At 60.9% G+C, this 15,152-nt stretch overlaps 1 protein-coding gene across 1 annotated transcript in view; it reads left to right on the forward strand.

Moving 5' to 3' along the window:
* IPO13 (importin 13) overlaps nucleotides 1-15,152 on the forward strand; it is a 60,082-nt gene that overhangs the window by 43,788 nt on the left and 1,142 nt on the right. The window contains exons 11-19 of the mRNA XM_065409204.1: nucleotides 334-477; nucleotides 1,016-1,096; nucleotides 1,576-1,713; nucleotides 2,147-2,243; nucleotides 4,123-4,175; nucleotides 13,662-13,728; nucleotides 13,870-13,928; nucleotides 14,357-14,446; nucleotides 14,857-15,038. Coding sequence (XP_065265276.1) covers nucleotides 334-477; nucleotides 1,016-1,096; nucleotides 1,576-1,713; nucleotides 2,147-2,243; nucleotides 4,123-4,175; nucleotides 13,662-13,728; nucleotides 13,870-13,928; nucleotides 14,357-14,446; nucleotides 14,857-15,038 — 911 coding nt within the window. The remainder of the gene's footprint in view (nucleotides 1-333; nucleotides 478-1,015; nucleotides 1,097-1,575; nucleotides 1,714-2,146; nucleotides 2,244-4,122; nucleotides 4,176-13,661; nucleotides 13,729-13,869; nucleotides 13,929-14,356; nucleotides 14,447-14,856; nucleotides 15,039-15,152) is intronic.

The following is a 15,152-nucleotide window of genomic DNA, read 5'->3' on the forward strand; positions in this document are numbered from 1 at the left end:
CAGACCGGTGCCAGACGGGCTGCGTGTTAGCTCTGCCACCTGGCCTGGCTCACAGCAAGCGTCCGTGATGCCTCTCTCCCCGCCTCCTGCTGCTGCCAACAGCTGGGACTTCGCGTCTTCCAGGGGAAGCACACAGGAAGTCACTGGAGCGCCTCAGCTGGGAGTTGTGCTGGTGGGAGGGTGCGGCGGGGTGAAGGTGGGGACGCATTGACCAGGTGTGGGGAGTGACTTGGGCAGGGCCGTCTGCGGGAATCCCGGTGCGGTTCTGGGCTGGGAGAGGCTCCGTCCCACGTGCAGGCAGCCTGGGGCTGATAGCTTTGCTTCCCCTGCCAGCCCAACCCCTCCAACAAACTGGCCATCATCCACATCCTGGGCCTGCTCTCCAACCTCTTCACCACGCTGGACATCAGCCACCATGACGATGACCACGAGAGCACAGAGGTCAAGAAGCTGCCTGTGCCGCAGGGACCCAACCCGGTGGGTGTAGCAGATGTTAGGCTCCAACGCTTCCCCACCCTCCCTTAGCGACAGGCTCTGGGCGAAGGGCAGCCCTGCTGGGGCTCTCGGCGAAGGGCAGCCCTGCTGGGGCTCTCACTGCCGCCCACGGAGCAGCTGGCCTGCAGCCCACCCGGAGCCGCCCCTGCCAGCTGGCAGCGTGAGGCTGGTACGGCCAGGCAATGGAGAGGCAGCTAACGCCGGTCATGTCCTGTGGATGATGGTGCTAGCGGAACCCAGCTGCGCTGCTTCCCTCCTCGCCCCTTCTCAGCAGGATCCTCGTGGGCTGCGGGCTGGTGGCTGCATTGTGGGTTGCCCACCTGGTGGGGGGGTGTCTGTTTGGTGGGGGGGAGGGAAGGGTGTCGCAGTCTCTGAATGCGCAAAGGTTTGGGTCTGGGCCTTGTTTAACACCCACGAACCCCAGGCGTGGGCAGAGCCCTGTCCGTGATGGGGACTCCGGGTAGGGCAGCTGGGTGCAGTACAGCCGAGTGACTGAGCCGTCCCCTCTCCTCCCTGGCAGGTGGTGGTGGTTCTGCAGCAAGTCTTCCAGCTCATCCAGAAGGTTCTGAGCAAGTGGCTGAACGATGCCCAGGTGGTGGAGGTAACTGGCACCTGCTGGGTCAGACTGACGTGCCGCACCAGTCCGATGGGCAGGGTGCTGGGTGACACCACTGGTCTCCTGCTCTGGGCAGAGCCTTTCTGTTCAGCAGATTGAGGGGCACTGGCAGAGCTGGGGGAACCCTGGGCAGGGATAGCAGGGGGCTGCGGGTCGGGAGTGAGGGGCACCGGCAGAGCTGTGGGTGGGGGAGCCCAGGGCTGGGCTAGCAGGGGGCTGTGGGTTGGGAGTGAGGGGCACAGGCAGAGCTGGGGGAGCCCAGGGCTGGGATAGTGGGTGGCGGGAGGGAGGTGCATTGCCAGTGACGTTAATCTGCACAATGCAGCATGCTTCTCGGTCTGGCTGGTCTCTGAGCCCGTAATGCCGGCTCCTCGCGCCCCCCCCCCCCCCAGCCTGCCCCGCCCTGCACGGTGCTGGGTGCATGCTTTGAAGTGTGACGCACGAGGCCCCTCCTGTCTCTGCAGTCCGTCTGCGCCATCTTTGAGAAGTCCGTGAAGACCCTGCTCGACGACTTTGCCCCCATGGTTCCCCAGCTGTGTGAGATGCTGGGTCAGATGTACAGCACCATCCCCCAAGCGTCTGCGCTGGACCTCACTCGGCAGGTAAGTGTTGGTGCTGCAGGGCCCCCAGCGTGTGCCAGGCGCTGGGATCTCAGAGCTGGGGCCAGAACCCCACTTGCTGTTGTTGCTGGTGTGGCCTGTTCTCTTCTCTCCAGTTGCCTCCCTTGCTCCTGCTGCGCGAGGGCATCCCACACAGGCCTCCCGATCCAGCCCTGCTGCTGGGGGCTGATCCCCTGACCTCGGAGAGCAGGCTGTGTTGTCGAGGTGACCCCACAGCTGCTCCCTTGGCCTCCAGCCCCCTGTAAGCGGGGAAGGGCAGGGGTCTCTCTGCCCGTCCAGTCTGGAAGCAGGCCGGGCATCGCTTTGTGTGCTGGGCTAGAGCGCCTGCAGCTGGGCTCGCAGCTCCGTCTAGACGCCCTGCAGCCCTGGGTGGGTCACAGGCCACCCATAGCTTCCATCCCTCTCTCTCTTCCAGCTGGTTCACATCTTTGCTCACGAGCCTGCCCACTTCCCTCCCATCAAAGCCCTCTTCCTGCTCGTCACCTCCGTCACGCTCACCCTCTTCCAGCAAGGTACGTGTACGAGCTCTCCCTCCTGCTGGGGGCCTGGTCAGCCTGTTACGTGCATGGGCTCTCAGGTGTCTTCCCAGGAATGGCCATTTTCACTCCTAGCCAAGCTCACAGGGCCCCCTCTGCTCCTGGGAGGCGGGTCCCTTCCCCTCCGGCCCAGTGGAAGTGACAGGCGTCTCCTTCCCCCCAGCACAGAACTGTGAGTTCAGCTCACAGCCCAGCCCCACGCAAGCCGCTGAGAGCACGTTGCAGGAAAGCAGGGCCTCAGTCCAGGGTTGGCGGTGCCCTGCAGTGGGGAGCGGCCTCGCTGGCAGTTCTAGCCGCGCCTGTGCTGCTCTCGTGGGACGTATAGCGCTGGCTGGCACCAAAGGGTTAATGTAAAGCTGGTATCGGGGTTCTTCTCACAGGCCAGTGGTGTTCTAGTCACTCCGGCACCCAGCAGGTGCAGGAGCAGACAGGGACATCCCTCTTCAAAGCTCCTGCTCCCCTTCCATGGGCCGACCCCAGAGCCTGGATTCCTGGGGGGCAGGGTCGCCCCTGACCTGAGCTCTCAGGAGTTCCGCTCCCCTGGTGTGTGGTGGAGCTGGGAGCTCTGGAGCCAGCCCGCTCCGCTTTCTGCCACTGGTGGAGCCGGGTACACGGGGCCCCTGGCCTCTCCGACTACGTCGGCTGTGCTGTGCGCTGCCCCCGAGCGGGTTTGGGGACATGCAGCCAGCCCCGTACTGGGGCGAGGCAAGGGCCCTCCCTGGCGTGGTGTGCCCCGAGCCCTCGGGGGCTTGCTGGGGTGAGGGGCCTGTGCTAATGATATAGTTCTGGGTCTCTGGCAAACGGCTGGGCCTGCTTCCCTGGAAGTCTGTGCAGAACTCTGCCGATGTCAGCGGGAGCAGCCTTGGGTGGGGGGGGGCTCTTGGCCCAGGTCCCAGTGGGCACGGCACACCCCAGGGCAGCGATGGTCCCGGCTCTGAGGAGCGGGGGGTAGATAGCCTCACTCGTTTCAAAGGGCTGGGAAATGAGCAAGAACCAGCACCAGGGGAGACCGCCTGCCCGAGTGCAGTCCAGCGCCCCTGCCCATGGGGGCTTCACCCCCTTCAGGAGCCGGGGACCCTGTTCTGTGGCAAACAGCCCTAAGCCGAGCAAGTGGATTCTGTGTGCGTGCTGGCTGTGCCTGCCCAGGGAGCTGGACTGAATGCCTAACCTGCGTTAGCTGAAAGAGGCTTGTGTAGAATCAGAGGCCAGGTGGCCGTGCGTGGAGTTCTCGAAGCTGTGAGCGCTAGCATGGAAGGGACGCGGGGAGCCGGCTCTCGGGTTCCTGCACGCAGAGTGGATCGCAAAGCCAGCCGAGCGCCTGGGGAGCAGGGCCGGGGAGGGGGGCTGTGCCGGAGGCTCCGGTGACTTGGACGCGGGAGCCTGAGCCCCCTCCTGGCCTGTTGAGCATTTGCTGAGGTTTGTCATTTATTTGTAGTTACTTTTCAGGACCAAATGGTTTTGCAGACACCCGTTCAGTCCCCCAGTGCAAACGCTCTAACTCTCCTCATGGAGCTGGTGCCCAGCTCGACCCCCGCTTCTCCTCCCGCTCCTCTTCCTCTCCGAGACACGAAGAGCTCCTCCTGGGCGCTTGGCCGCAGTCCCGGGGGCTTCGGACCCTTTCCTTTGCGGTTTCTTTTTGTTCTTGGGTTCTCCAGTTTCATGATTTTTGTATGTTTTGTTTCTTTAACTTGCTTCAAGCTGCTCATGTCCCCCCCTCCTCCCCCCTCGCACTCCTCCCCCGTCCCCCCACACTCCTGTTTTCACTTGTAAATTCTTTCTGTATCACATAACTATATGATGTTGAGTTGCTGTTTGTATGATTTTCTCTTAAGTTACATCTTTATTATATTTTTAGGGCCCAGGGATCATCCTGATATTGTTGATTCATTTATGCAACTCCTGGCACAGGTGTGTTTTAGTTTCTTATTCATTCACTTTCTGTTCTCTCTCTTTCTCTTATTTAATTCAATTTAAACCTATTTTTAGCTTTCTGTTGACAACGTTTTTTTCCTTTTAGTTGAATATCGAGTTTCTCCATCTGTTTCCGTGGAAGTTGAAAACAAAACATTCTCCTTTAGTTCTGGGTTTGCGCCATCCCCCGGGCAGTGCCCTGCTCTGCAGGAGTCTCGGAGCTGCTGCCTCCCGGCGAAATGCGGGGGGCGGCCAGAGCTGGGACGGGATACCGCATGCTGCTCCGAGCTCAGACTTGTTCTAAAGAAAACTAGAGCGTTTTCCACTCCTCCAGCTGCCTCTCTGCCAGGTGGGAGGTCCTCTGGCGCCGAGACCAGCCTAGCTAGATGGCTCTCTCATGGGGGACAGAGCTCCCTTGCCGTTGGGGGCAGTGCCCCCAGCCATCGCAGCGTGGCCCCAAACTGCCCTTTAGCAAGGCAGTCTCCCTCCAAGCCTGCAGGGGGAGCAGCATCTGGGGTTCGATCTGGAGCCGTCTGGTGATGGGAGCAAGATGTCTGTGGTGGCAGCTGGGCTTCAGCCTGTCCGCCCCGTGGGTCCAGGGAGCCGCTTGTGCCGCCTGGGCAGGGCCCCCGCTGCTGGAGGCTGGCGTCCGGCTCAGGGAGAGCCCTGCACCTGTTCTGTGCTGCCCCCCCGCAGCCTGCTCTCACGGGGAGCAGTCCTGGGGCACTGGCTCGGGGAGGCTGAGTCCCGAGCCCAGCAGGGTGGTGCTAGAAATGCAGTTTCTGAGGGCAGGCCCTGAAGCCCCATGGGGAGATGCTGCCTGGCTCTTTGGCACGGGAGGAGACGGGGCTGCCTGTCCCAGGGACGGCAGAGTTGGTGTCTGCAGGTCTCTGACACAACATTCGCTGGCCACCCCTCTTCACACGTCGGCTCGGTGCCTTTCTCTTGGCTGCTGAGTCTTGAGCTGAGGGTGGCAGGCCGCACAGGGCTTTGAGCGCTCCGCTCTGTTGGCTCTGTCGGCGTGGCAGTGTGAAAGGCCACTGCGCCTGGAGCGTGCTTCGCCAGAGGCAGTGCTGGCTGCCGTCACAAGGGGCACTGTCCAAGCCAGCCCAGCTGTCAGAACGCCCATGGTTTGGAGGGGCTGGAGCACAGGGCTGCGCAGAGGTGTTATGCTGGTGTGTATATATACCTGTCGGGGGAGACCCAGGATGCTGGCGCCTCGCCCCAACCTGGGAGCCAGCTTCCCAAGAGAACGTCTAACACCCTCAGCCGGAGGGGGGCAGCCTCCGGGCACAATGCTGTGTGCAGCTCCAGCTTCCCGGGACAGGGGGACCCCTCACCAGGGCCTGGAATTGGCCTGGGCCTCACCATCGTGGTGGGTTTGAAGGAACCCCATCAAGGAGCTGACGTGCTGCTCTCCTCGGTAACCAAATGGCCAGGCCTTTGATGTGTGCCTGCACTGCCAGGAGCCGTGCAGGTGCCTCTCTGAACTGACGGGTGGAGCAGCCTCCCGACTGGGTTGGCTGGATCCCAGCCCCAGGGCCCTACAGACATGGTGGCCATGGGCTGGCCCAGGCAGTCGGTGGGGTGGGGTTGGGCTGGACGCAGTTGCGATGAGCCTGAGTCGTGTGTGGGTCCAGTCTGGCTGGCTCACTCGCTGTGGCCATGTCCCCCATTGGGAGCGGATCGAGACTGCACATGCTGCTGCTCCAGGGGAGCCAGGCCGGTCAGCGAGTCACAACCCCTAGCCCCCAGGCCAGGGCTGCCAGGCTCCAGTGCATGGTGCCTGGGACCCGCCCTCTGTGGGGAATGCTGGCACCACCTTCTTCCTCCAGTCTGATGTTCTTACAGGTGCTCTGCCTGCCTGCACAGTGATGCACCAGCGCATGTGTCTGGGCCCCACAAACCCGCGTGGCTGGAGCACACACTGCAGTGGGCTGTAGATACAGGTACGTCTGTCCTGCGTTGCTCCTAACTGGGCTCCGCTCCCTCCTGCGCTCTCTAGCATAGACCAATACAAGCCCAGGCACCACGTGGCTCTTGTTTTCCAGCTGTGCGTCTCCTCCCAGCCCCTGCCCTAGCTGCTGTAGCCCTGCAGCCAGTAAGAGCACTGGGCAGCCGGGGCCTGGGCACAGCTGAGTGTCTGGGATCTCGAGTGCAGCATGGAGGGGAGTGTGGGGTGGGGGTCTCGGCCAGCACCCTTCTGCCTCTGAAATGTGCCCAGTTCTTTCAAGTGCAGAACTGGCTGGTGCTGGAACGGGGCGGTTAGTACAGGGGCCGTCCTGGCAGCCCTCCTGCGCTCTTCCTAGCATTCCTGGCTACCAGTTCCCTGCCAACTTCCTGCCCGCCCTGGCTTTCCCCTGTAGATTGTCTGGCTGCCCCCTCTAGTGGGTGGAGCTGGCAAGGGAGTGGGCGGTGAATTATCTTGCATTTCACAGACTCGCTTTGCCTGACACTGGTGTAATGAAAACCAATACATAAATGTGATGTTTTGAAACTCAGCCTTCTGACCCCAGCCTAGTTCTACCCACCTGCCGTGAGAGGGACTTCCCAGGGGCTGGTCGCTTCCCATTGAAATCCATAAGAGTCATGAGACAATTGCGGTGTCTTGAAAATGTGGGGTCTCCTCCGAGCCCTCCCAAGCCGCGGTGACCCCTCCTCTGTGCCGGGATGCAGCAAAGGCGTGGCCTGGCTACGCCGTTCTTTGATGCTCATGCAGTGCCCTCTGCCCATCCTGGATAATGCCACACCCGCTGGCCTCCCGAGGCCGGAATGAGCACGTTTCTCTAGGCATTGCCCCAGCCCTGCCAGAACCTGGTGGATGCCCACGCTCCCAGCCTTCCTGCCCCCAGGAGCACTGCTGGCAGCTGGCACAGTGTCTGTTTCTACTGGGAATACCTGCTCTCTCCTGCCTGCCCCAGCATCTCTGTCAGTGGAGGGAAGGACTCCGCACCATGGGTGGCTGTTAGGGTCAGGGGTGGCTGTTAGGGTCATGGTCAGGCAGTGACTGCACCCCACCCCTCCCAAAGCCAGCCTCTGCCTCAGCATCCGTTGGATGCTCGTCATCCCCCTGCCCTTCGTCCCCCCTCTTGCAGCCCCATGCATCCCCCTCTGGGACTGCAGCCTCTCGTGGGGCATGGGGCACAGCGTTTATCCACCACACGTTGCGGATGAAGGCCACATGTTTTAATGCAGTCTCTCAAGCCCTTCTGGCTTGCCGGAGCTGCCACCTCTTCTCTGGCCGCCTCTTTCTCTAGACAGAAGGCCAAGGCAGCTCTCCACATGCCCAAACCCAGGAGTTCGAGGAATTGCCTTGTGCAGAGGAAGGCAAAATCTCCTCCTCCTGAGGACTCTGCTTCCAGGAGCTGGTCTGACGTGGGCCTGGACGGCCTCACTCACCACATCCAAGTGCAGCAGATTTCGGATGGAGAATCCACCCCTGCCCTGGCGCTTTGGTCACCTTCCCCATTCGAAACCTGGCCTGATCTCTGATTGAATTTGTCTGGCTTCAGCTTCCAGCCCTGGGTCCTTGGCCAGCCTTTCTCTGCTCGGTTCAGGAGCCCTTCAGTACCTGGGATTTTCTCCCCAGGAAGGTACCTGCAGATAGTTGTCAGGTCAACTCTCGGCCTTTGTTTGGATAAACTGAACAGACCAAGCTCTTTAAATCTCTCACTGTCAGGCATTTCCTCCAGCCCTCCAAACCAAGTGTCTCTTTCCTGCACCCTTTTCAGTTTTTCCACATCCTTTTAAAAATGTGGCCCCCAGTGCGCCAATGTGAGTTGTGCCAATGCTGCGTACAGAGCTGCAGTCCCCACTCTCCTCCCACTCCCTGCTCTTCTGTGGCTTTATCCCCCTGTGCCACAGCCGGGCACTGGGAGCTCCTATTGAGTGGCTTGTCCGCTATGACCCCTGGATCCTTTTTCCAGGATACAGCCGCAGGCTGCAGGGGTGGCTGGCATTCCTTGGTCTCAGATGGATGATTTTGCAGTCGGCTGCATTAAAGCAGTTTGGGTCCCTGGGCCCAGCTTGCCAAGCCATCCGGTTTGCTCCATATGACTGTCCTGTCCTCATTACTTAACATGCTGCCAGACTTCGTGCCATCCACAGATCTGCTCAGCGGTGATTCTGTGTTAACTTCCAGGCCATTGACGGTGGTGTCAGGCCTTGAGCCGGTCCCTGGGGGACCCCACTAGAAACACCCCATTCGATGAGATCTGTGAGCCAGACAATTCCTTTCTTTAAGAACATGAGAACGGCCAGACTGGGTCAGACCAGTGGTCCAGCTAGCCCAATATCCTGTCTTCCGACGGGCTGATGCCAGGTGCCTCCGAGGGAATGAACAGAACAGGGCAGTTATCCAGTGATCCATCCCCTGTCGCCCAGGCCCGGCTCCTAGCAGTCATTTAGTTTTTATATATATATATATATTTATATATATATATATATATATATATATATACTCACTCACACTCACACTCTCTCTATGTATGTATGTGTATATATATATATGTATGTATGTGTATATATATATATATAAAAAATATTTATTTCACTTTCTTATACTAACCCAAACATTCTAGGTGCCAGCCTCTAAAAACACTACACACCAGAAGTGAGAGAGCAACAGATTCCTGAAATCTTGGGTTCCCACATATTAACCGCACTGTTTCTAGAACATGGATCTTTAGGGTATTGGGGAGGAGAAAGAAGTTAGCCAGTTCTTAACCCATTTATCACGTGCTTTCTTGAAGGTGTGTAGTGCTAGTTTTTAATCCGAATTTCATTCCAAACATCTACAAAAGTCGAAATATTCTATCTGTGCACTCACCTTTACCAGCCGGACTTGTCATCTCGGCAAAGAACAAAATGCGCTTTGTGTAGCAGAGCCTGCTGTCCATAAAGCCATGCTGTCTGGCACTGAGTACATCACCATTCTTTATCCACTGAACCCAGGCCTGCTTTTCTATTCTTCTGCCTGGGATTGGTGTCTCCTCCCGAGCTGAGCAAGCCACTGCCCATGTCTGCCGTGTGCTTTATAAGGTCCAGAAGCACTTGTGCCTCCAGACCAATGTGGATGCCTCGGGCCTGAAGCCACCCAGAAAGTTTGGGTTTCTGGCTGAGGGCTCTGCCTCCTGCTCAGACCCAGCAGTGCACGCAGGAGCGGTTGCTCCAACACCAGCATGGGGCCTCCCTGCCTCCTTTGCATGACGCTGGCCCTGTGGGACACAGATCAGACTCACCTCTCCTCTTAGCCCCTAGCCTGGAGGAGGAGGAGAGGCCATGTTTTTCATGATCTGGGCAGCCCTTCTTCCCACTGGCTCTGTCTCAGCGGAGCCGTCTGTCAGCAGCAGGAAGAAGCGCACTCTGGCTCCTTCCCAAGCTTTGAGCTGCCTGGGGGCCCGGTTCCTGGTGCAGCAGGGCCTCCGAGGCCCCAGCCATGTTCCAGACCTGCCTTTCCTGTCCACGGGTCACAGCAGGCCAGGGACTCAGGACTGTGCTGCAGGTGAGGCCCCTCCAGGCCTTCCTCCTCTCTGGCCTGGTGGCGCTCTCCACCCTAGTCCATCAGTCTCTGGAATGGGGGCTGCTGGGGAGTCATGTGACTTCCAGGAAGCCTCACCCAGAATCCCAGCGGATGCCAGCCTGCCCAAAGGGGGCAGGACTGGGGCATGAGCTCCCGGAGAGAGTCCACGCGCCCAGGCTCGGAGCAGAGAGCCCAGCTCCTCGGCACTTTTTCCACCACTCTTGATTCAAACAGGATGTCGCAGTTGGGCAGCAGGTGCCTGTTACTGCCTGGACAGCCCCAAGAGTTTCTTGCTCGGGACCCAGACTCTCCACCTCTCAGCCCAAGTAGAGCACACCCATCGGACCAGCCTGGCCCCCTGCGTCCGTGGGAAGCTGGAACTAGGCCGATGGGATGAGCAGAATAGCCCTTCGCTCAGCTGAATCCTGCAACCCTCGGCAATGCTGCTCCACATGGGGCCTCCATCCCAGCTCAGCAAGCAGCTCCCGGTGTGTCCTCCAGCCGTGGCAGGCCCACACCTTCCCCTTCCATTGGTTGGGGCATGGGCAGATCTTTCCCAGGTAGATCAGAGCGTACTGAGTGGGGGGAACTCTCAGTGCCTTCCCCTGCTGGGCCAAGGCCTCTGTCTGCGGAGACTCCCCTATGGCAGGAGCCCTGCTGCAGTGGAGGTGGAGCTGCTGAACTTAACGGGCTGGAGGCTGGCTGGCTGCTCCCATCTCTCAGCTGATCCCTGTGAGAGAAGCCATTTCACACAAGCCATCGGCAGCCTGGGCGCCCTTTCCATGGCATGAGACTCAAAGCCTTCGTCCTTATGGGTGTGGGGATTCCCCCACGCTGGGTTTAGTAGCGGGCCCAGCTACGAGTCTCTGTAGGAACCGCTGCTGCCTTGGAGCTCAGCTACAGAGACCATCTGGGCAGCTGCTCACATCTCAGGCCCGCTCGCAAGGGCCTGTCGAGAAGTGGAGTTTCGGTTTGGCCCCTTGTGTTCTCACCATGGCTCCTGTGAGCCTCCTAGAAACGCTTCTCCTCCATCTCCGCCCATGGAGCAGCTACCTCTGAGCAGGGGGCCCTGCCCGGGTCAGCTCCCCAGCTCCCACCGGCCTTGCCCATCAAGAGCTGGCTGCTCCCTCCTTGTGCCCTACCCCGTCCTCCAAAGGAAGCAGCTCTGCCTTGTCTGACAGGCCAGGCCTTTGGCCACTGCACTAAGGGGCAGCGTGTCCAGGGATCTGCTGTCTGTGCAAAGTGCCCCAGAGCCCTCTCCTGGACTTGGCTCGCTCCCGTCGGCCTTCTCCGAGGAGGACAGAGCCTCCTATGGCCACTCCCCAGGCCTCTGGCTGCAACCTGCCTGCCTTCCTCTGTTTTTGCAGCTCCGCTCCCTTCCTGGGCCTTGCTGTGGGGTGGCCTGCACCCTTCCAGAGCGGCCCTATGTGCCCTGGCTGTTCTCTGGGACTTTGGGCGCCAGCATGGCCCAAAGGATACGTCTGCACACAACTCCACACCGGACCTGGGTACAGCTGTCTTGGGATCCGGCTGTGGAGCTGTACAATGGCTGTGTAGATGGTCGGGCGCAGGCTGGAACCTGGGTTCTGGGACCCCACAAAGGGGGAGGGGGTCCAGCCCTGAGCCCAAACGTCTACACAGCAATTTTTAGCCCCGCAGCGTGAGCCTGAGTCAGCTGATGTGGGCCTGCCGTGGGTCTTTTATTCCGGTGTGGCCGTACCCGAGCAGGGCTGGTGCGTGGAGCGTGTGCATGTTCCTGCCTCCAGGCAGGTGGACGGAGGGGTCCCGCAGAGCTCGCTGGCTGGGGGAGGCCTGCACAGGCCTCAGCGCATGTGAAATCTACTCCTCGCTCTAGAACAAACCCAGTAAGGGTCTCCTGCTTCGAGTGTGTGGTGCGAATCCCTCCCTGGGTCGTGCACGGGATGTGCATGGATACACCTGGATATTGCCCCTAGGTACAAGGAATATAACGGATCATCCGAATGTTACACTGAGCTTCCCCTCCTTGGCATCACTGACACATGGCTGAGGTGGAGGCAGGTAAGTCAGCTGCCCCAAACCAGTGCAGAGAAATCTGCTAGTTCCAGCTGCAGGCTGCGCTGCTTGATTATAGCACCTGTCCTGTGGGCGCACAGACCGGGTAGATGGCTTTCATTCCTCGGGCCTGTGTCCCTGGACGACTCCTGTAGTGTCTCAGAGGTCAGTCTTTGCAGTGTGAAACGCTGGTTAAGTGTAATCTGTGCAGTCACAGCAGCAGGTCATGCAGGCAGACAGCTGCCCGTCAGCAGAGGCTGATGTCCCCTTTGATGAGAACAGCTGCAGCGACACTATGCTAGAAATGAGGGATCTCAGTCCTCACGCTCCAGAGCACAAAACTTCTATTCCATCCATGCAAGTTCCTGCAAACACGGGCCTGGCCCGTCACGCAGGGATGTCGGGCCAGCCAGCCCGCTGCTTTGTGGGGAGAGCCCCGTGCAGTCACCACAGCCGCGCTAGGGGAAGGGCCGGGCAACGACTTTATTGTTTACGGTAGACGTCCCAGCCTTTCCCACTGCCCGGCATGGAGAGCTGCATCCTGTTTGTCTGTACACACCTGCATAGTCAGACCCCCAGTCACAGCTGTAGAAAGAACCCTGTTTGTGAGGAGCACAGCTCATGGCTGGCCTGGTGACGCGCTGCAGAGCTTGTGAGAAGGGCAGGGGGCAGTCTGCTGGGATGGCGGGCGGTGGGCTGCTTGCCAGTCTGCAACACGCTGAGGGGCTGGCATTATCCCAGGCAATGGGAATCGGGCAGGTGTCTGGGTCTGCGCCTGCCCCAGTAGCTGGGCACACGGCTCGGCGAGAGGCTGGTCAAAGGCCCAGCAGGGGCAGAAGCCGGTTTCCTGGCTGGTGTTTGTCACTGGTAGCTTGCCCCTCCCCTCCGGCTGTGCGCACAGGGCGTGGGGCCTGTTTGCTGGCGGGGGTTTCTCCCCGGTGCTGCGGTGACCAGGCTGGGAAGGATGATCCGCTGTTGCGCTGTCCGTGGTGCTGGCGGGCCGCACTGGGCACTAGCCAGGCCACCGGAGTGCGTGTCCTCCAGGCTCCCTTGCAGGCTGTAGAAATGGCACGAGAAGCTGCCCCTCTGCCCGGCCAGTCCCTCCTGCCATGGGAGGGCTCCGGGATCAGGGAATTCCTTGGCTTTCTCCCGCTGGGCCCACGCCGGAGCAGCTCGGTTTGAATCCCTACATTTCCCATTAACTGGTGGCAGAAATCCCCTGCCTCTGCTCTGAGGGGGGAGGGGGGGGCGTCAAGCCGTCTGGCTGGAGGGGGCCTGGCATGCCAGGGCATAGGGCGTCCCTCCCACCAATGGGGGCGGCTGAACAGCAAACGTCTGAGCCCACCAGGCAGCAGAAGGCTGAAGCTCCTCACACTTCAGAGCCGCTTGCTGCTCAGGAGATGCCAAGCAGCCTAGAGCTGCCTCCCCTTCTCCAGCCACCCCCCATTGATCTCTGGCCCCCAGCCCCAGAACCAAGGTGTAGGGGGGTGACTGTTCAGCCCTGGAAGCAGGGCCCTTGCTCTGACCCGGTAAACTCAGTTAGCCCCCCAAGGGGGAAACCTCTCTTCATAAGAAAAGAGGTGGCCAGAACCGGAGTGCTTCTACCACCCCCTGCTGAGCCAGGCTCTGCTCGGCCCTGGCGCGGTGGGAAGAGAGGAGCTCTGTCCGTGTCCGTGTGCCAGTAGTGTGTCTGGAACAGCCGTGGCCACTGGCCACCGAGTCCCAGGGCCTAGGGGAGCACCGGGATGGGCTCGATGGGTGTTTCCTGGGGGAAATGGGTTTCCCCCTTTCTGCTGTGGGAGAGCTGCTCTGCAGACTGGCCGCGCCAGGTAAGTGTGTGCCCAGTGGTGGAGCAGCGGTGAGCTCGGGTTCGCTGTGTCCGCTGGCTCTGCAGAGCGGGTTATTGTGGCTCTGTGTCTGCTTTGCAGGCTCTCAAAAGGAAGCCCGACCTGTTCCTGTGCAGCAGCCTGGACGTCCAAGCGGTGTTCCAGTGTGGTGAGTACCCCTGGCAGCCAGCCCCAAACCCTATAGGGAACCGCCTCCCCCTTGTGGGGCGGCTGCGGGGGTGTCCTGGAGAGGTCCGGGGAGGGGGGGTGGCTCTTCTGGCTGCTAACCCTGATGGCTTCTGCCCCGCAGGTGTCCTCTCCTTGAAGTTCCCTGAGGCCCTGACCGTCAAAGCTTCCTGTGGCTTTTTTGTGAGTATTGTGGCTTCCCTTTGTGGCTGGTGCTGGTCACGTGGCTGCATTCCAGCGTTACTGTAGGGCTCTGCTTGGGGGAAGCTGTTCCCATGCAGTCCCCTGGGGGCCCCAGGCCGACGGGCCCCATCCCAGGGCTCCTCTCCTGCTGCTCCCCTGTGCCAGCCAGGCCCTGCCGTGCACTGTTCTGTGCCCCTCCCCCATGGCTCGGCAGGGTGCTGGCACCAGGCGTCCTGCTCCTTTGGGCCCTGGGGCCCCCCTGGGTTCTGCTCCAAATTCACTGACCCTGCTACGGAGGAGGGGCTAGAGGGGAAGGGCTTGGCGTGCCCTGGGGGTGGGGGAATGGCGGCTCTCCGGGCTCGCTGCTTGGGTGCTGCCTGAAGGGCTGGTCTCTGGGGCCGGGCTGAACTTCCCGGGTCCTGTTGCAGACGGAGCTGCTGCCTCGGTGTGGAGAAATCCCCCCTGTGGGGCAGGTGGTGCATGAGAATGGCAAGCTGCTGCTGCAGGCTGTGCTGGAGGTAAGGGGGCAGGCCCTGGAGTGGGGGAGGGGGAGGGTTTGGGGCAGGACCCCGGAGAGGGGCGGGGGAGGGTTTGAGGCAGGGCCCAGGAGGGGGGCAGGTTTGGGGCAGGGCCCCGGGGGTACTACAGGAGTCGGGGGGGCAGACCCTGGGGCACGTTTTACCTGCCAACGTAGCTTCCCCTCAGCAGCCTTGGCCAAGCGTTGAGTCCTCCCCCATGGACCTGTGCCTGCTGGGTCTGCACTGTCCCGGGCAGCTCCTTGCGCCCTGGGCAGTGTGTTCTTGGTGCACTCGGTGATGCTACGCCAGGGCTCCCCCCAGGAGGAGGGGCCCTGAAAATCGGGCCCTTGGCTGGTGCTGCCAGTCCAGCGCTCCTCTGGCCCGCGCTCAGCAGGCTCTGTGCTTCACAGGGCGTCGGAGGCCAGGCCTCCCGCAGCCTGATGGATCACTTTGCAGAGATCCTCTTCGCCCTGAGCAAGCACTGCTTCAGCTACCTGAGCGTCTGGATGAAGGAGGCCATGCAGCAGGAGGCCTTCCCCTCGGCCCGCGTCAGCCCGGAGCAGAAGGACACCTTCAGCCAGCAGATCCTCAGGTGGGGCTGACCGAGGAGCTCACAGCCCAGGCTGATCCCAGAGGGGAGGCGCCCCTCGCAGGGCCAACTCCTGTCCCCCCCGGCTCTGCATGCCAGCTGACCGTGCAAGGGGAG

Source organism: Emys orbicularis, chromosome 8, assembly GCF_028017835.1.
Source record: "Emys orbicularis isolate rEmyOrb1 chromosome 8, rEmyOrb1.hap1, whole genome shotgun sequence".
NCBI classification, from domain to species: Eukaryota; Metazoa; Chordata; order Testudines; family Emydidae; genus Emys; species Emys orbicularis.